Source organism: Rousettus aegyptiacus, unplaced genomic scaffold, assembly GCF_014176215.1.
Source record: "Rousettus aegyptiacus isolate mRouAeg1 unplaced genomic scaffold, mRouAeg1.p scaffold_m13_p_12, whole genome shotgun sequence".
NCBI classification, from domain to species: Eukaryota; Metazoa; Chordata; class Mammalia; order Chiroptera; family Pteropodidae; genus Rousettus; species Rousettus aegyptiacus.
The window spans coordinates 93,700,331-93,720,292 of record NW_023416287.1 but is presented as its reverse complement, the minus strand read 5'-3'; the positions used below and the strand labels follow the sequence as shown (position 1 = coordinate 93,720,292).

The 19,962-nt window shown below is 47.1% G+C and overlaps 1 protein-coding gene and 1 long non-coding RNA gene across 8 annotated transcripts in view; one reads left to right on the top strand and one right to left on the bottom strand.

Moving 5' to 3' along the window:
* Nucleotides 1-15,589, bottom strand: part of ATP9B (ATPase phospholipid transporting 9B (putative)) — a 139,272-nt gene extending 123,683 nt beyond the window's left edge. For 3 of the 7 annotated variants that reach the window (XM_036230169.1, XM_036230171.1, XM_036230170.1), the window contains exons 1-2: nucleotides 15,381-15,589; nucleotides 4,826-4,999 (exon numbers count right to left, since the gene is read on the bottom strand). In XM_036230169.1, coding sequence (XP_036086062.1) covers nucleotides 4,826-4,999; nucleotides 15,381-15,487 — 281 coding nt within the window. In that variant the 5' untranslated portion in view covers nucleotides 15,488-15,589. Of the gene's footprint in view, nucleotides 1-4,825; nucleotides 5,000-15,380 lie in introns of those variants that run through there. The other 4 variants (XM_036230174.1, XM_036230175.1, XM_036230173.1 and 1 more) reach the window with 3 other exon arrangements.
* Nucleotides 15,590-15,762: 173 nt separating this feature from the next.
* LOC118610066 lies at nucleotides 15,763-18,281 on the top strand. The gene is made up of 2 exons (XR_004953787.1): nucleotides 15,763-16,465; nucleotides 16,753-18,281. It is a non-coding gene; the product is annotated as an uncharacterized LOC118610066 (long non-coding RNA).
* Nucleotides 18,282-19,962: the final 1,681 nt, after the last annotated feature.

The following is a 19,962-nucleotide window of genomic DNA, read 5'->3' as shown; positions in this document are numbered from 1 at the left end:
CAACCGGCCCGAAATACTTACCACTCATTATTTATGCTCTCTATGCTATCCACCTTCACTGCGACGTTCATCCACATTTTCCTCCCACAATTAAACTAAATAATGTATCAATGTATCTTCGCTCTGATGTATTGTCTAAGTTAATAACACCAAATTTTATATGCCTGGTATTTACGATATTAAAAAGTAGCAAATATTCAAAACTGAAAATCTGTAAGAAATAAAGACAATAAGACTGGCCTAAACTGCTACATGTGCACTCTGTTCTGTAAAGTGCAGCTTTTAATTTCATAACCATTTTCTGGCACAGCAGACACCAGAGGACACCAGCGACGACGGCTCGGGACCTCTGCCGCTCCGCACGGCAGGGTGGCAGGCCTCGCCGCCATCCAGACTGAGCGAGGCCTGCCGAGACGGCGCGGTCAGCGCTTCCACACGCCTGCCCTTTGCTAAGACTTCATACACGCATCTATTGTATTCTCCTGAACCGTTTTAATGTCTCCCAAACACGACTGTTTTTGCTGTTAACATCCACATTTTCAAATATATTCTTAACATCTTCCTTAGGAAAAGAATGCATTACCAATGAAATCCAAAATTTGGCTATGTTCCATTTGGTAAAAACAAAATCCTGAAAAAGACCAAAGGTGCAATCCTCAAAAGAAAAACGGAATTCATTAGACTCCAAGACTAAAGAGGTCAGGTCTGTGGAAAACCCTTTCAGAAGATGAAAAGACAAGCTACAGAGAGAAAGAAAATCCCTGCAAACTGCCTACCTGACAGGTGACCCAAAGGTAAAATTCATAAAGAGCTTTCAAAAATCAACAGGGTAAAGACACCGATCCAATTACAAACTGGAACAGACAGAAGAGACTTTTACTGAAGAAGATATGCAAACGGCAAATGAGATGCGGAACCTCACCAGTCACTTGGAAATGCAAATTAAGACCATGACAAGCCACCACTACGCGCATGTTGATAATAACAGCTACAGTTAAAAACAGAGACTACAACAAAGGCTGGCCAGAGTGACAGACACTGGAGCTCTCACACACTGATAGTGGGAACGTAAAATGGCAGTTTTAAAAAATAACACATACTTGGATATTCTTAGCTGTGTTTTAAAAAACAGGTAAGAGCTCGGCATTCCTTAACACACACACACACACACACACACACAGCCAGCAGCCATGCCCCTGGGCACGCCCCAGGGACGTGCAGCACGGCCCCACGGCGACACCCGCAGCCTCGCGCCTGCCTTCCCCACACTGCAGACAACCAGGAGCCCTGCGCCCGGTGCCCGGTCAAGCAGCACCACCCGCTCCGCGGGCGCCGGCCGGCAACGGCACGCACGGCGGCCGCAACGGACCTCGAGGGCGCCGTGTGGACCGAAGAGGCTGGTATCAAACTCACGCACCGAATGGTTCACCTATGTAACGTTCTTCGAGTTAACACTATAGAGCTGGTCACTGCCCCGTGGCTGTCGGGGTTAGGGCTTCGGGGGGAGAGGGCGAATGTGACTAGGAAAAGCAGCACGAGGGGACCCCTGTGGTGACGGACAGCTCCGTATCTAGATGGCAGTGGTGGTTACACACCTACGTGTGACAAAATGACAGTGAACTGCACACACCCATGTGGACGCCAGCTTCCTGGTTTGACATTATACTGTAGTCACTGAAGGTGTAACCACTGGGGGGGGGGCCTGGCGAAGGGCACCCAGGAGACTCTGTCCTGTCTGCAACGTCTTGTGAATCCATAATTATTTCAAAATAAAAGTTTTTAAAACAAAAGGGTGAAAATGACATATCATGCAAACACTAATCAAAGAAAGCTGGTATCATTTTAGCAAATTTAGACATCGTAAGCCTTCACGGAAGAAATATTACTAGAGATAAAGGGAGACATTAAATGACAATAAAAGGCCAACCCAATAGCAAGCTAATAATCCTAAACTTGCATCTAAGAACATGTCCTAAAAATGCATAAAGCAAAAACTGACATAATTTAAAGTAGACACAACCATAATATTTAGAGATAATGCGAGTCTCTCATAACTGATACAATAGAGATGCAAACTCTGAATATGAATAAAAAAAGATTAGAACTGGACAATTAAGTATGACTCATCGACAGAGCGACGCTCTCGACAACCAAATATACAAATTATTTTCAAATACGCACAGAAAACTTACTGACGTTGTTCATATGATGAACCATAAACAAGGGTCGACACGTTCCAAAGACTAAAATTTTAAAAATAAGTATGGTCTCTGGCCACAGTGGAATTAAGATAAAAGTCAACTCCAACATGAAACTAGGAAAATCCCCAACTATTTGGAAATTAAGCAGCACAGTTCTAAGTGGAAATGGATACAGTCGAAATGGTGACGGTATTAGAAAATGTTTTGAACTGAATAATGAAAACGCCACGTGTGAAAACGCGGATCCGTCTACTTTTAGAAGGGAAAGAGTGCAACGCTGGTGACGTGAGACTGCATCTGAGGAAGCCGGAAAAAGGACGGCTGAGAGAAGGTGCGGGGACCCCCGAGATCGGGGCGACAGGAAGGGCACGCCGGGACTCCACGGAGGGCGCTGGCCCTGAGTCGAACGGCAAGGGCACGTCGGGCAAACCCAGCTGAAGCAGCCTACAAATACCTGTTCTGTGGTCCTCAAAAGTGTCACTGGAATGAGAGGCAAAGAATGCTAAGAACGAGTCCAGGTTCAGGAGACTCCATGGGCACGCCGCCCGAATGGAATGCCACATCTGGCTCTGAACCGCAGCTGGCACTAGAGACAAGGGACACTACTGGGACATGGGACAAAACTGGAGCACGGGCCTGAAGCAGGTGTAAGAGACTCTAGCAGTGTAAATTTCCTGAATTTGCTAACCGTGTGACAGTTACAGAGGAAAACGCCCCTTTCCTAAGACACACGCTGAACCATTAAGATGTAAAGAGGAACAAAGCGAGCAGCCTGGCCTGACATGACTCAAAATGCTGCCGAGATGTAAAGAGAAGGACGAATGTGGCAAAGCATGAAAAGTCAGTGAATCTGGGTCATGGGCTATGTGAATTCTCTGTACTACTCTTGCACTTTTCTCTAAGTTTGAACTTACTTCAAGACAAAAAGTGAATTTATTTCAAGTTTCAATTTATTTCAAGATAAAAGTTTAAAATTTCAAAAGTAAAGACAACGCCAAAAGCTTGGCTCTCTGAAAAAAATAAAACTGATGATCTTCTATCGAAATTAATGAAAAAAAGGGAGAAAGACAAATTACCAATGTCAGGAATAGAAAAAGGTGACATCCATACAGAACCTCATACACAGCTAGGTCAGCGGTCTCCAACCTCGATGGCACCAGGGACCAGCGCTCCTGTGGGGATCTAACGCCTGACGATCTGAGGTGGAGCTGAGGCGGAGATGCTGGAGCTGGGGAGCGGCTGCGGACACAGTAGAAGCTTTGCTAGCTCGCCCGCCTCTCTCCCTCTGCTGTGTGCCCTGGTTCCTGACAGACCAGGGACTGGTCCACAGCCCGGGAATTGGGGACCCTTGTGCTAGATCATAAGAAGATAAATATAAATTTGAAATAAACCCTTAAAAAGCACTCATCATCACAACTGACACAAGAATAATAAAACAAACAAAAATCTGCACGGTCCAACATCTGTTAAAGGAATTAGCCTGAGAATTAAATACGCCCACAAGCAGCACTCCAAAAACACTGGCTGTTTTACCTAGAAAATGTTTTTTTAAAAGCCCCAGATTCTTATTATTACATTAGCATCACAAGTCAGCAGTTTCTAAAATGTTGCTTAGCCATGACGTTCCTTCTTACAGAAAGCTTACGATGTCTAAGAACGACGACGACAGAGACCACGCTGACCCCTGCTCAGCCTCACCGCCTGGTCCCATGTTGCCAACACCCACAGGAGTCCTCGGAGTCTTCTGAATACCTCATGAGCTGACCCGGAAATCAAATTACTTACAAAAACATCTTGCAAACTTCTAACGGGATAACGAGAAGGGTGATGAACAAGGTATTTTTCTACGATTATTTACGCTCCTCTTCTGGACAAAGGGATGTGAGTGCACAATCAGAACCGAGGCACTGACTGCGGACCGTGGTCAGCAGAAAGCCCGTAAAAGCTGTAACTTGTCTGACATGCTCTGCTCAAGTCACGACAGCATCAGTCGGCTGCAGTCTCATCCTGCCTGTCCCTAGGGCGGGCAGCGCAGCCAGTGAGCGGCAGAGTGTCCCAGACGTGCAGTGTGCTTCCACGTATCGACTCTGAAGGCAAAGTGGGCAGAGCAGCGCCCATAAGGTCCCGCACCACAACCGGCGACCTCGAGCACCAGAGAGCTTGCTTACACCGCGAGGCGCTCACCTCCATTCTTTTCTGATTAAGTAATGGGAGCAGCTTATTCCAAGCCAAAGCATGGGAGTGCAATGATCTATGCAGCCACAGTGTGATCAGCTGCATGTTGCGGGCCCACATCTACCTTCTGGGATGAGAGGACTGTTACAGGTGGCAGAGGAAGGACCAGTTAGAAAGGTCGATACGGAGACCAGAGAAAAGGAGCGCTGCATGCATTCCTGACGAGATCACAAATTTCCTCCATCTTTTACACACTGAAACATGTCACAAAAAAGTGAATGTGGCTCTCCATCCCTTTCGAATCAGCGCCGCCAGGCTTGGGCTGACGTCCCCGTGAGGTCACTGAGGGGCGTCTTCCTCGACCTGGAACAGAAAGCTGTCGGGGCAGAGCTGTCAGTCCCGCCCCCGCGCCCTCGGTCCACAGGACTCAGGCGCACCGGGCCACCGACCTGGAGCAGAGGGACTGCCACCCTCCGCAGAGAGCCCGCTCCGGCCGTCGTCTCCTCCGTGCGGCCCCCGCCCGTGGCAGTGTGTGGTAGTCCCCTTCGTCATTCTCACAGCCTTCCTCAGACATCATGAGCGGCATTTCATCCAAACGGGCGTACTCATCCTCCAGCAGGGACCTGGGCGAAGGAGCAGAGGGTAACGTGTGAAGACGCAGCAAAGGCCTTTTTTCCGTGATGGAAGTAAACTTTAACCACAGACTCTTACTAACCCGTGGAAATTAAAAATGGAAACAAGATTTATCTACAAAGGTGACCGCCACCGTGCTGTGCCATTTAAACATGCACTCAAAAAGCATGGGAAACTTCAATAGCAACAGTCCGATGTGGTTAAACACATGACTAAGTACCATATTGTCACAAAAAATAATGAAGTAGCAAGACAAGACCTTTTGGTGACAATAAGTACGTTAGAAGATGCGGGGACTTGTTTCGCACCTCTTTTTTAACACCTTACTCCACCAAACAAAATGCTACTCGGTGTAGCCTCTCCATACGATCTCTACAAACAACTCCAGTCCTGTCCACACCATCACGCGACTGCCCTACAGCAAGCGACAAACCATTTTCAATGACTCAGGCAAAACATTACATGACCTGTGAACAGGCATAAAGCAGAATTAATATCTCCTCTTAATTCCTTTTTATCTATTCTCTGTATAACACCACTTCTTTAAAAACAGTCAACTAGAAACTGAATATTTATACAAAATGCAATTAAAATTCAAAATACCACTTAAACATAATACAGTATGCAAAATGAGATTTTTAGTCTTTTTCATTAAGTTCTTTCAGGGACTGCTACATTTTAGCAAAAGTCACAATCTTATCAAGTTCAAAGCCAGGAGGGCAGTACAATGAGTCTGAAAGATAATGAACACGAGCAACCTCGTGTTTAGTAACCTCGACTTGAGAAATGAAGCCTTTGAACTGGCAAGCAATTTATTCCATTTCCAAAGCAATTTTCCTATTGTACTGAAGATTTTACCTCAGTATTTAAAAACAATAAGATGATGAATAATGGATTTTTTCCGAGACAGGCTAAGCAGAAAATCTTAAGTGTCTTTGTTGCCTGGTGTCATACACACTTAATTGGTTTGTCACTCAAGAAAAATCAACGTTTCCAGCAATTAAGTATAATTCTGGAAACATATTTTTAAAACGAGTAAAAACAATGTGAACAAAGACGACAGAACGGATGATACCAAACCCAAGAGTACTGCCATATGAGAAATGAAGACAGCCATCTTAACTGCTGCCAAAGGTTTAAAGAAAATTAGGAATTTTCAACAAAACACTCAAGTTCTAGAAGGTGCATAATTTACATGTATCCAAGTAAAAGTAGATCAATATAATAACTGGCTTAAACTCACATTTTTATCTTAAGCATCTAACGGCCTCATTGATTCCATTTTGATGGGAACATTTCTGAGACATTAACTGATATTAAAGGGAGTAAAACATTTAAAATGTGTCTAATGCTTACACCTCCTTCAAGATAAACATTTCCCCCTTTGCCTGCACGTTAATAAAGTACAAAAGCGCTATAAAAAACGTGTGTTTCCTTCATTGCATAGGCTCCCAAGGTGAACGGCCACTGACGAGGCCTTAACGACAGCGCAAGCACACGAAGGGCCACAGACCCCGGGACTCGCGTCCGCACGGCAAAAGCAGCCGGAGGACACCACGCCGGACCCAGGCTGACATGAGGGCAGCACCGTCGACCCGCCACCCCCGAGCTGAGGGCCCCCGCGTGGGAACTGTGCACGCAGTAACCTCGGAGCCACTCACTCCTTTTCTAAGATGTTCTATAAGAAACCTAGAACCCAATTTCTTGACATAATAAATTACAGAAACACTATACATAAGTTGAGACAAACCTTTAAACTTGAGTTAACAGTAAAATATCTAATGCCACGTCAAAGCCAATCCAGAAGTTCAAAGGTAAGTGGGCCAGGCAACACGGGACAGTCGCCTAACACTGTCGTGTTCCCCATCAGCGGCTCCTTCCCACTCTCAGTCAGCTGCAGAAAACCGAGCGGACGGCCCTGCTCCCGCGGGCCTGCGCGATGCCGGCCACCCGAGGGGACTACAGGTCCCCTTGAAAGGTAACTCTACAGACCTTAAGAGTGTCCCTGAGTCCAAGAAGTCCCGGGCCGGGGCGCTTTGATAAACGCTGCCGTAAGAATCGGTGCGTAGTCTAGAAAGGCTTTTCGACTATAAGCCATCGCAGCAAAGAAAAAGTTTCATCTTTACAACCAACAAAATATTTTTAGATAGTTATCAGTTAGAAAAATTTTTAAGATTTAAAGAAAATTGTGCATAAACAGTCTGAATAAGAAAACTAGCATTAAAAAAATTTGTCTTGCCTCTAGCAAGAAATACATTAGAGATAATCAGACAACAGCCATCTGTTCCCAGCATGAGTCTCTTTAAACACTAAAGTTAACTATTATAAGACTGCAAATACCTCTAGGCAAGGCCAAAAGCCACACTGCAAGGAAGCAAGAAAAAAGTTCTAACAGACACTGATAAACGAAATAATGTCCAGTGTCATCCTTCTTCTATAGAATGTGGAAGATAATCTGATTGACACAGGCACCATTTAAAAGACAAATAAAAAAACATCAAATTAACAAATACTTAAATTTTACTCACATATTCATCATGCAAGAAGAGAAACTGATGCCTTGTGTGACTGTACAGAAAATGGCCTTAACAAGTAGTTGCAATCCTAGAGAACTATTAAAAACTATTTGTGATACACAGTATTTCGTTTACCTAATAACACATTAAAAAAAAAAACAGGAAAATGGTCATCCTTTATAATAAAGAAAGCAGTGTAATATTGATTTTTTTTTGACATTAAATCGTATCCAAAACACATCTAATTCTTCCCCTGGAAATCTTCATAAAATAAAAACCCAATGATAAAAATTTTTAGATAAGTTCTAACAATTTGCCAACATTATATTTTAAATATATTGTGTCCTAAACTGGTACGATTATAATGAAACAAAATCATTTCACTTCAAGGAAAATCTGAGAGCCTTGAAAATACGTTACTGCAAATCCTTGTACGTAAGGAGCACAAATGATTTTCACGTGGTCAAGGAAAGAGGCTCAAAATTCACTCAGCGAAGCCCATGCCAAGGCCAGTTTTCTCGCAACCGGTTAGCTTCCAACTGCCAATGCAGAGGAAAAGGCCTCGTATGAACTTGTTTTTGAAAACATAAGACCATTCTAACTTCTAGTTTTCACTTTTTAGTTGTATTCTAATATTTAGCATAATAAATACTTTTCCCAACAGGAAAACTAGAAAAAGTCATCATTTTTTATAAAGCTTATTCAAAGTATGAAATTTGTGATCTTATTATACATTAACTCAAAAGTACACTGAAAAATGGTTGGTTTTGTTATGTGCATTTTATCACAATAAAAGAAAACTAGAGAGAGGAGCAGGGGGCGGGGGTGCGAGGCACCCTTCCCACGAGATGCCACGTGGTCTCTGTGCAGACACTAAAATGACGACCTTTACACTCCGAATGGGAGACGCGCACGGTCTGTGAACTGTATCGGAAAAGCTGTGAATGAATGGATGAAGGAATGAATGAGACTTTAAAATAAAAAGAGGAGAGAAAAAGAACAAAGGCAAATCACCCCTTCCTTCCAGCTTCAGACCAGCAGACGCCCCGACCCCCACTAAACACAACAACCACCCTGGAGGTGACATGTAGAAAGGTAGAGAGGGTGGCCAGGGGTCACCTCTGGCTCCAGGTGTCGGCCCGCAGGGCAGCTCCATGTCCTGCTTCTGCCTACATACCCTGCACTGTGTGCTAGAGTCAGTGGGCAGAGAAGCCACGGGCACAACCCAAGAACAGCCTGGTCCCTCTTGCCGAGGCCCAGGAGGGGCGACCTAACAGGAAGGGGACTTTCAGGTGGCAACTGCCCTTCCCCTAACACGACAGGACTGAGCACGGCCCCATACGGGGGAGCAGACATGGGGGCAGCCTAGATGCCAATGCTCCCAGCTGTAGGGTGACGCCCCCACGGCCCTGACGGTGTTAGGGAAGGCACAGGGCGGGGGAGGGGGAGGGAATGGGGGCGGAGACTTCGCCCCTGTAGCACTGCAGGGCTCGCAAGGGTCTCAGACCTCTTCCCAACCCACAGAAGAAGCAGGCCTGGCCACTCAACCACTGTCAGAAGAGGCTATACGAGAAACAGGAAGCCTGACCACCACCCAAAGGTGACAGCCCCGCTACGCCATGTCCAAGGTCACGGGGTCTATGAAGCAGACACTCCTCCCCTTCTTACACACAATGGTGTCAGCAGAGCCCAGTGGGGATCCTCAGACTCCACCTCTGCCCAGTGGTAGCGGGGTGCCTCCCAGGTGTCAGAGGAGCTGTGTGGGGAACCTGGCCTGTCACCCATCTGGCAGTCACAAGGTGGCGTCACCCGCATCCCTCCCAAAGTAGTGTCAGAGGAGGCCCAATAAAACAGAAGACTGAAATAAGGTCCAGCGCCTCACGGCATAACACCCAAACTGTCCAGGACACAATCAAAAATCACTCATTATATCAAAAACCAGGAAAATCTCAACTCAACCGAGAAAAGAGAATCAACAAGTAACAACATCAAAATGATGCATCTGTTAAAATTATCCAACAAGGATATTAAAACATCCACCATGAAAGTTTCAATGGACAATTACGAACATGCTTGAAGCAAGTGAAAAGAAAGTCGCAACAAAAAAAAAAACCTAATATGAAGAAGAATCAACCAGAAATTTTGAAACTAAAAAAATATAGTAACAGATTAAAAAGTTTAATGGGTAGACTCACCAGCAGAATGGAGAAGACAGAGGAAAATTCAATGAACTTGAAGACGGAACAACAGAAATTGCCCGATCTGAACAGAAAATGGACTTAAAACGAATGAGCAGCAACTCAGGATCATATGGGACTAAAGATCTCACAAGGTGTGGCTAGAGGGTAAGAGATGAAAGAGGGTGGGGCTCAAAAGCTATTCAGACAAACGGCTTCCAACGTGACAAAAGACATCACTTTATACAGTCGTGCGCCACTCAGCGGGCGTGTTCTGAGAAATACATCACCAGGCTATTCCGCTGTGCCAGCGTCACAGAGGCACGTACACGAACCTAGATGGCAGGGCCAAGCACACACCTAGGCACATGGTATAGCCTACTGCCCTGCAGGAGAGGGAAAGTCATTCTCCCTCTCCCCCTCTGGGTTCTTGGCTGAGACCTGCTGTAATAAAAGACAGTAATTAACAGGAGAAAAACAAACAAAAGGTTAGTAACACATCCCTCCTGTGTAAAGGTCTCCCCAGGAAAGCTGAGTAACTCACCAGAAATGGCTAAAGCCAGGCCCTTCGATGCTAGGGTGGGTGCAGTCAGCTACGGGAGGTTCCCAGGGAGAGCATGTGACAAAGGCAAACTTGTTCTAAAGGAGACTCAAGTCCTGTCTTCCTCACAGACAAGAGTTTCCAAAGCCAGGATTGCAGCCCTCCTCCTAAAGCAGCAGCAGACACCCTTGCACACGGCGGTGTCTCTCGCGAAAGCTGACAGGTGTCCTCTACCAGGCTGGCTGCTGGTTTTCGGAGCCTCGCCCATGTCTGCTGTCTTTTAAAATTAACCAGCCTAAAATCATCCTCATGCCTAGGAAACATGTCTTGGGGTGACAAGTCCTGTTCTCCTACGGCCCTTGGGCTACACATTTGTACAGCATGGTACTGTGCTGGGTACTGCAGGCAGCTGAGACACAGTGGCACATACCTGTGCAGCCACTGAGCTTCAATGCTGAGATGGCTAGGACAGCACTAGGCGCCAGGGATTTTTCAGCTCCACTGCGATCACGTGGAGCCATCGCCCTTCACGTGGTCTGCCACCGACTGAAACACTGCTCTGCAGCACGTCGCCGTGGATGCAACACGCTAAGTAGACCCCGAAAGAAAGAACTCAAAGAAAGCATGTCAAGACCCATAACAATCAAACTACTGAAAACTAAAGACAAAGAAGAAAGCTCGAAAGCAGTGAGAAATGACATCTTCCTTACGGAGGAAGAAACATTCAATTGACACCAGATTGCTCATCAGCAAGCACTGAGGCCAGAAAGTGACATAAGCTTTTTCAAGAGCTGAAATAAACTGTCAACCCGAAGGTGTGTATCTGCTGAAATTACCCTTCAGCAACGAAGGGAAAATGAGACATCCTAGGATGCAGGAAGAATAAAGAAAATTTGTTTCCAGCAGATCTAACTTAAATAGAATAGTTAAGAACTTGTTAGAACAGAAATAATAAAATATGGAATTCTGGGACATCTGGAAATAAGGACAGAAATAGCAAAACTATGGGTCAATATAACAGGCTTTTCTTCTCTTTTTATAAATTATGTTTAAAAGATAAAGCAAAAATTATAATACTGTCTGATATTTGGTTCTAAATGTAAGGAAAATATTTATATACTTTTATGTATGTAAAATATGTATATGATTTTATGAGAAATTACATTATCTATAGAGAAAATTAAAGGATGTAAAAAGGTAAGGATTCTACCCTTTACTCAAACTGATGAAATACTGACACCACTGTATTGTGATGAGTTACGTATGTGTAATACCTAGACTTACCATTAAATAATATCGATACGAAGAAATACACTGAAAAACGCCGTAGATAAATCAAAATGGAATCTAAAAAAATGTTCAAGCAATCCACAAGGCAGGGGAAAAAAATAAATAAAAAAACACAGAAAACAAAAAGTAAAATGGTGGGCATAAGCCTTAACTTATTAATCATTACACTAAACGTAAATGCTCTAAATACATCAATCATAAGACAGAGATTAGCAGAGTAGATAAAAAATATAAACCAACTATATGCCACTCACTTCAAACATAAGTAGGTTAAAAGTGAAAGGATGGAAAATTATATGCCAGCCAAACAATCAAAAGAAAGCAGGAATGATTATAATAAAGTCAGAAAAAGTAAATTTCAGAGCAAAAAATTTACTAGACAGGCAAGGAAATAATATAGTGATAAAAGTGTCAGTCCATTATGAACACGAAGCAATCCTAAATACGTATGCACCAAAAAACAGACCTGAAAAACATGTGATGCAAAAACTGACAAAAGGAGAAATAGACAAATCCACAATTACAATTAGAGATTTCAACAACCCACTCTCAACAACTGATAGATCAACTAGACAGTAAACCAGGAACATGGAACTCAGCACCAGTAGCTAACAGGATCTAATCAACATTTCAGAACATTTTGCCCAACAACAGCAAAATACGCTTTCTTTTCAAGGGTCTTGGAATTCTTACCTATCCAGACCACATCCTCAGTCACAAAACAAATTGTATGAAATTAAAATAAGTGAAATCACATAAAAGATGTTATATGACCAAAAAGGAATCCCACTAGAAAAGATATAAATAGGACCCGCATTTTCCTTACATAATTGACAGAATGTCCAGGATACAATTGAAAACCATCGGTCATACCAAGAAAGAGAATATTCACAATGTGAATCAGAAAAGACAATCAACTGACACCAAAATTAAAATTAACTCAGATACTGGAATTGTGTTGCAAATATTTTAAGCAGAAAACAAAAATGCTTCACCAATCAATTACAAATTCTCTTGAAACAAATAGAAATTATAAACTGAAAAATACAATGGTAAAAATAAAACATCACTGGGTGGAATCACAGTAGAGTGAGGATGACAGAGGACAGAATTAAGGAACTTAAGGACAAATCAATAGAATTTACACAATCTGAACAATGCAAAGAAATGCGACCAAAAAAAAAAAAAAGAGAGCCTAAGGGAATTAGGTGACACTAACAAAGATGCAACTTTTGTCCTGGAAGGAGAGGAGAGAGTAGAAAGGAAAGAGTGCTTGAAGAAATAACAGCTAAAAACTCCCTAAATTTGGTAAAACAAAAACCAACAGATTCAAGAAGCTTAAAAAATACCAAACAACACAAACCTGAAGAAATCCTCACCAAAATAAATCATAATTAAATTTCTGAAAACTAAAGACAAAGAAAACTTGAAAGCTGACATGTCACCCATAGAACACCAATCCGAATGACAGCAGACTTCTAATCAAAAACCAAGAAGGCTGGAGGAAAGTGAAAAGAGTTTTCAAGAGCTAAGACAAGAACTGTCGACCAGGAATTCGACATCCGATAAAACTACCCTTCTGGAATGAAAGGGAAATAAAGACATTTTAAGATAAAAGAAACAAAAAAAGAGAATCCTGGAACAGAAAGGAAGGAAGAATAACGGCAAAAATGTGGGTACATACAATAGACTATCCTTATCATTATGCGTTTTACAAATTACACTCAATGATTTAAACAAAGTATAACACCATCTGATGCTCAGAAATGATTTTAAAGAGTGAGGGAAGAAGGTGGGTAAACAGACTGAAATGGAAGTGAGGTTTCCACACTTCAATCCACATGATAAAATACGGATACCGATACACCATGGTCAGTCACGTGTATATTGCAATACCCAGAGCAAATATTGCAAGCACAATGCAAAGACCTCTAAACTCAAAAATACTAGAGATATCAAAAAAAAATTCAAGTAACCCAAAGGAAGGCAAAATGAGAAACAGAGGAATGAGAGAGAGAAAAAAAAAAAACAGAAAACATAATAAAACAGTGCACTTGAGCCCTCATGTATCAATAATTAACTTAAATGTAAATGACTTAAACAGGGCAATCAAAACACAGAGATGAGGGAGTACATAATGGAAAAACGCTACTCAACAGGATACTCACTTCGTTGGACAACAAAATTCAACGACATAGACTGAAAGCTAACACAAAAAGCAGGAGTGGCTACATACATGTCTAACAGACCTCAAGCAAAGAAAATTACCAGAAACAAAGAGGACCTTCGGAGCATTCTAAATGTGTGCCCACCAAACTGAGCCTTAAATAAATGCAGAAAGTGACCGACGCAGACTGTTGAGGAAACGCACAGTGCACAGGGAGCACATCTCCAGACCATGGGCTCCTCAACCCGCCGCTGGGTCACTGCTAGTGCATTCCTCGCCCGGGCCCCAACAGGCCGGCAGGAGAAACGGAACTTCTGCGGAACCCATGTCGTCGAACACTAAACACGGGCTTCTGGAACCCTCGACGACCCCGGAAGAAACAGTATTAGCCCCCATTAACGGCCGAAGAAATTAGGGCTCGGTTTCAACAAGCCACCCAAGACCAAACGGCTCGTGAGCGGACCGGGACTCGCCCCGCCCTCCAGCTCGGCGCCGCGGACCGCGCGGGGCTCACGCCTGTCAACCGCCGCGCACCGCAACCTCCTAACGCCCCGTCCCGAAGCCGCTGCGTGGGAAACCCGCCTTTCCCCGCTGTGCGTTTTCATTGCTGCGACGATTCCTCAAGAAGAAAATTTCGACAACTACTAAAAGCACTATTTCCCCTTTTTCTAAGTTTCTGTTTCTAATTACTCTACCATTTATAAAATGCAGTATTCTTCTCTTTGGGGAGAAAGAAGTTAAATGCTAAAGCCAACTAGGAAATGAGACTTCCGTTTTAAATCAAAGGACTGCATTTTCATTCTCCCACTGAACTGTGGTCCCAGTAAACAATTTAACCTGTCTGAATCTCTGCTTCCAATTCCTAAAAGCAAAAATTCTTCTCAAAAAAAATACTTTGTAAATGCATGTTTAAAAAGTGTCTTCACTTGCTCTTCACACTTATGAAACTCAGTGATTTTCCAGAAGGTCCTCATTCTTAACTGCGAGCAGGCCGCACCCGCCCTGTCCACCGCGCACGCAGGAACAGCACGTTTCGGACACTCGTCGCCCTGGCGGGACGACTCGCGCGCCGCACGTGCGAGCTGCACCCCTGAACCGGGTACAGTCTCCTCTCCCAGTGGGCACGGCGGGCAGAGCTGCGGGCGCCTCCCCGCCTGACCTTGACGCTGCGCCCCGAAGCCTTTCCCAGAGGGCGAACGCTCTGCGGTGGGGGGGACCCCACCTGGGCGGATCCTACCTGGGCCGACCGCCACCCGGGCGGACCCCAACCTGAGCCGACCCCCATCTGGGCGGGCTCCACTGGGGCAGATCCCACGTGGGCGGACCCCGACTGAGCCTACCCCCACCTGGGCGGACCCCACCAGAGCCGACTCCTATCTGAGAGGATCCCACCTGGGCGGACCCCACCTGGGCGGACCCCACCTGAGCCGCCCCCCACCTGGAAGGATCCTACCTGGGCGGACCGCACCTGGGCGGACCCCCACCTGGGCGGACCCCACCTGGGCCGATCCCCACTAGGCGGACCCTACCTGGACCGACCCCCACCTGAGCGGACCCCACCTGGGCGGACCCCCACCTGAGCGGACCCCACCTGGGCGGAACCCCACCTGGGCCGTTCACCATTAGGCGGATCCCGCCTGGGCCGGCCCCACCTGGGCGGGCGGAGCGGGCCGTCGTTACCTGCTAGGCCGCTCGGCCCCGGGCCCGCGCCCCGCCGCGCTGTAGTAGGCCGCGCGTTTGCGGCTGGCCGCGCTGCGCACCGGGCGCAGCGGGATCTGGTCCGCCATGTTCCGGCTGCCGCCGGCCGCCACACCCCGCTGCCCCTCGCTTCACCGCCTCTCCCCGCCCTCTGCCCTCAGCGCCGACCCGTCCGTCGGCTGAGGCGCCGCCCGCGCGCCCTCCCCTGCTGCCCGCGCGTCGCGGCGTGATGGCGTCTCGCGCGTCGCGGCCCGATGACGACACCGCGCGGCACTCGCGCACGCTGGAGGCGGAGTCGGCGTGGCCCCGCCCCGCGCGCCGGGCGCTGGACGGCGTGGGCTCGCAAGTGGAGTCGGCGCGCTGGGCGGCGCGCGCCTGCTGCGGAGGGCTCCCTCGGGGACGACGGGGGCGCCTGCGGGGCCCCCCGCACGGACACGGCGCACTCCGTGCTCCGCGCTGTCGCCCGCGCCAGGCGCGCTGTCACGGCGAGGGTCCGGGTCGTCGCGGGCGGGTGGGCGCGGCAGGCTGCTGGGGGAGGCGGCTGCGACCCTCAGAGCGCCCCCGGATGCCGCCCTCGTGCTCGCCCGGTGAGGACAGCCGGCCTTCCGCTCCCCCGCCGGCCCGGGCCCGCGTCCCTGACCCTGTGCCGTGTGACCCAGACGCACTGCTTTCACTTTTTACCGTCGTGTCAGGGGGCTCTCTCACCTTCCTCCCCCGGGCCTCAGACCCTCGTCCCGTCTCCCGAGAGCCCACCCAGGGACTCCCCCCCCTCCGCCCTGTTGCCCTGTCCTGTCGCCCTGTCCTCACCCCGACCTCAGGGGGAAGCAAGCTAGCTCCAACACTATATTCGTCGTCCTCGCCCCTCCGTGCTTTGGAATTCTGATATTTTATTCCTACTTTCTCGTTCCGTCGTCTACATGCAAATGTGCTCAGCTTTCTCCTGTACTCAAAATTCTCCCGTGTTTCACTATTTCCTAAGATTCCTTTGTTCACATGAATTGCCTCCAGAGAGTGCTCTATCAAGTCTCCAGAGAGTTCTGAACTTTGATGTCATGGAGTTAAAGATGGTTAGTAATTTATAGCTCAGGAATTCTGTCTGAACTCAAGATTTTTTAAATTTGAGGTTTTCTTCATGGCCAAATACATGGTCGGATTTCTAAACTATAAATATATATTTATGTAGGTTTTATATTCCAAGATTATGTCAGTACCACCCATAGCTAGGCGTTTTCGTAATGTGCCATGGGAATTTGGAAAGTGGCGTTGTCTGTTTTGAGACACTGCTTGCCATTGGGTCACATCTCCTGAGGACGCTCACTCTAAAAGAGCCCTGAATGTCCGCCATTTGTTCCAGGAAGCAGCTAGCCCCGCTGCCAACAGGGAACAATGTTCTCAAACTGCTCGCTTGACGCCTTCAACCAACTAAGGACTATCAGAAGTACCTGAAGCCCTAGGCGGCTGTCAGCAACAGGGTTTTGGTGGTTGGTGGGATTGGTTGCTTGGTTTGTCCTATGCCAGGTAGGACAGCCCAACCAAGCCCCCTGCAGTCTCTCACACCATCACCTGCTTCCAGACCCGGAGATGAGGCAAAGAAGAGGTAGTGTAGCGTTTCATGTCGTAGAAGAGCACAGGCCCACCTGAAACGCGGACTGCATTTAGTTCAACTCACTGTTTATTCGTTAAAAGTCCCCCACTTGGTGAAATTACATGTTAACTTGAAGATTTTTGCCAGTAGAGATACAAATAATTTCTGTCCAGTAAGAAAATATAACCCCTAAGGAGATAGTTGATTGTCCTTTAGGATGTTAACCAGTTTGGTACATAACCCTGCAATCTGACCCTAACATTTCTCCATGAAATCGCCTGTATAACCCCAAGCCCTGAAATACAATCCAAACCAGCCCTTACTTATCACATCTTACTTCATGACCTTTTCTCTCATTTAGTGAATTGAATACAATTTTTGGCACTTGTTCATTATCTGCATGAGAACTTTTCTGCCTCTTCAAAAATTATACTTTGTCAAGATTTATATTCCAATCCTCGAACATTAAAGAACTTTATGTATTTTAAAAATGGATGACAGATGACAGCGAGTATCAAATCGTTGTGGAACTTAAATGCCTTTGGATGCATTTGAAAGAGTGATGTCACACAGTTCTCTTTTTAAATGTAAATACTATGCCCCCCAAAATGCATCGTTCATATCTATTTACATTTATAATGAAAACTTTTAGCTGTCAATATAAAATGTGTGAAGGGATACCTACTTTCCAAAATTCTTTTAGGGGGTCAATGAGCAGAAAAATCTGCAGACTGTTGTAATGTGTGATTAAAAAAATATATATCATAAAAGGTAAATCTTGTGAAAGGCGATCTTTAAATGCATTTTAAAGGCCAGTTTCAGCATTCATCATTTCTCACTGATGCTTTCTTTGCTGTTCTCATGAAACTCTTCCTTGAGAGAGAGGCATCCGTCACAGCAAATGGGGACGGAAGATGTTAAACAAAAATTTATCTTTATTCCTAACCCTCTCATCCACAGACTGGAACTCAGAATATCTTAGCATGGAACAAAATGACAGGATTTCTAACATCATGTTCTACTCTTTGAATAGAAGTATGTTTCAAAGGGGAACGATTAAATACCATCCAGATTTTTAATAAAGGAGAAAAATGTAACTGCAATAGAATAAGGTTTTTATTTCAATTGACCACACAATGCTCACATCAATTATAGCAAGTTCATAATTTAAAAAACAAAATTTTGGGTAGAAATTTATCCTATCTTATCATTTTCTGAAAAAATTTAAGTCAACCACAAAAATTTGCATGCGAGCGTGTGTACATGAGGTAGTGAGTAGGTGTGGGTACACATGGCGTCTATGACACATGCAACTTCAGCCATGCCCGAGAAAGCCCGAGAACTTGCGAAGAGTTTTCTGTCGCTTAACTTAGGCTGACGTGCATTTAGATGAATGTATTTAGAGGATTCAATGTGTCCTCAAGCCATTCCTTCAATTATTGCTCTGTAATGCACCATAGATGTCAGGGCTCTCTCACCCTCCCCGACTAATTGGTCACCATCCCGAGTTTCAGTGTCCCATTTGTGAGACTGAGGCCATGAAGAGTAAACAAAGAGATGTGCTGTGGACACCCACCAGGCCGAGCCTGCCAGGCAGGTACCTGGGTGCTAGCCACTGTGGGCCCCCCACCCCAGCCCGCACGACCACCCCCTGCTGGAGCCCCCCCCCTCCCAGTCCATCTGTCCCTGCCCCCTCCTCCCCGCCACAGTCACGATCCCTGCGCCATCCCAACCTGTGCTGCCGCCTGTGCCCAAGGCGGGCTTCTGGGACACCTCCTGGAACTCCTTCTGGCCCCTATGGCCCGGTCTCCCAGCTTCATGCTGCGGGCTGCTGCCTTGCCACAGCCCGCCTGCCAGGGACACTGCCCACCGGAGGAGGCAGTGGGAGCCGCTTGGAGCTGCGCCCGCGCCTGACAAACCCTCTCTGCCCGGCATCTGGCCCCGGGTTTCAATGCACGGCCCGGCCCAGCACCCTGTCCCACAGGCTTCCCTGCCCGGCGGTCCTCTCCTCTCTCGGCCGTTTCCTGTTGGCTGCGCGGACTTGTCATCGGTGATGAGCTCCTGGAGTCCCATGGGGGGATGACCAGCGCTTGTCTCTGTTGACAAAACGCTGTGGGAACAGACAGCCCTCCCTGTCCACTGTACGCTGCCGAGTCCACCGTATACAGACAACTTATGTCCCCCTCGGAACCCCAAGGTCTCCTGTGTTTCCTAGCCATTACCGTGTGAAAAGCTGTGTGCCTCTCCTGCGCCGCCCTGGGGTGCGGGGTGCAGGGTGGAGGGTGCAGGAGCCGCTCGCCTCACCCTTCCCAGCTCAGTCTCGCAGGCGGTGCACCTCAGGCTCACAAGCACTGCTGTCGCCAGTCCTTGAAAACACACCTGTGACATGCATGTGCACGTGTGCGCACACACGCACTCTAAACGAAGGTGTGTGCCGGCTGTTAGAAAACGCGCACGTAGGGTGCGCCATGCACTGCTCGCCCGCTGCAGTCTGCGGAGGCGACGGACACCGCGCTAACTCCGCGCGCGAGCGAGATGGCGACCCCTGCGCCACCGCGTGGTCACGCGCGCACCGAGCACCGGCGGCCGGCGCGCGTCCTCACACGCGCCCCGAAACGCCGGGTGCAGCAGGGACGGGGCCTCCTCCCACACCCCCATTTACGCTCCATGACGGCTTCCGACGGGGCGTCTTTCCCACCACTTCTCATTACGAAGAGCACTTTAAGTTGCAGTATAAAAAGGTTCTCACTCTGGGTCTATAGCTGTTAAAATTACAATGAAAAATCGTCTTTCACAGACCACGTGGCGTGCGATTCCATTTATGCAGCGCGACCGGCGCTGGCAAAGGCGCGGAGCCAGCGCCACCAGCGGCAGGCGTGGGCCTGGTTCGCCCGCGCGCACCCGCCGGCCCGGTTCGGGTCGCCCGCGCGCACCCGCATCTTTCCGCGGAGGAGGACACCTTGGCTAATGCGCCTGGGA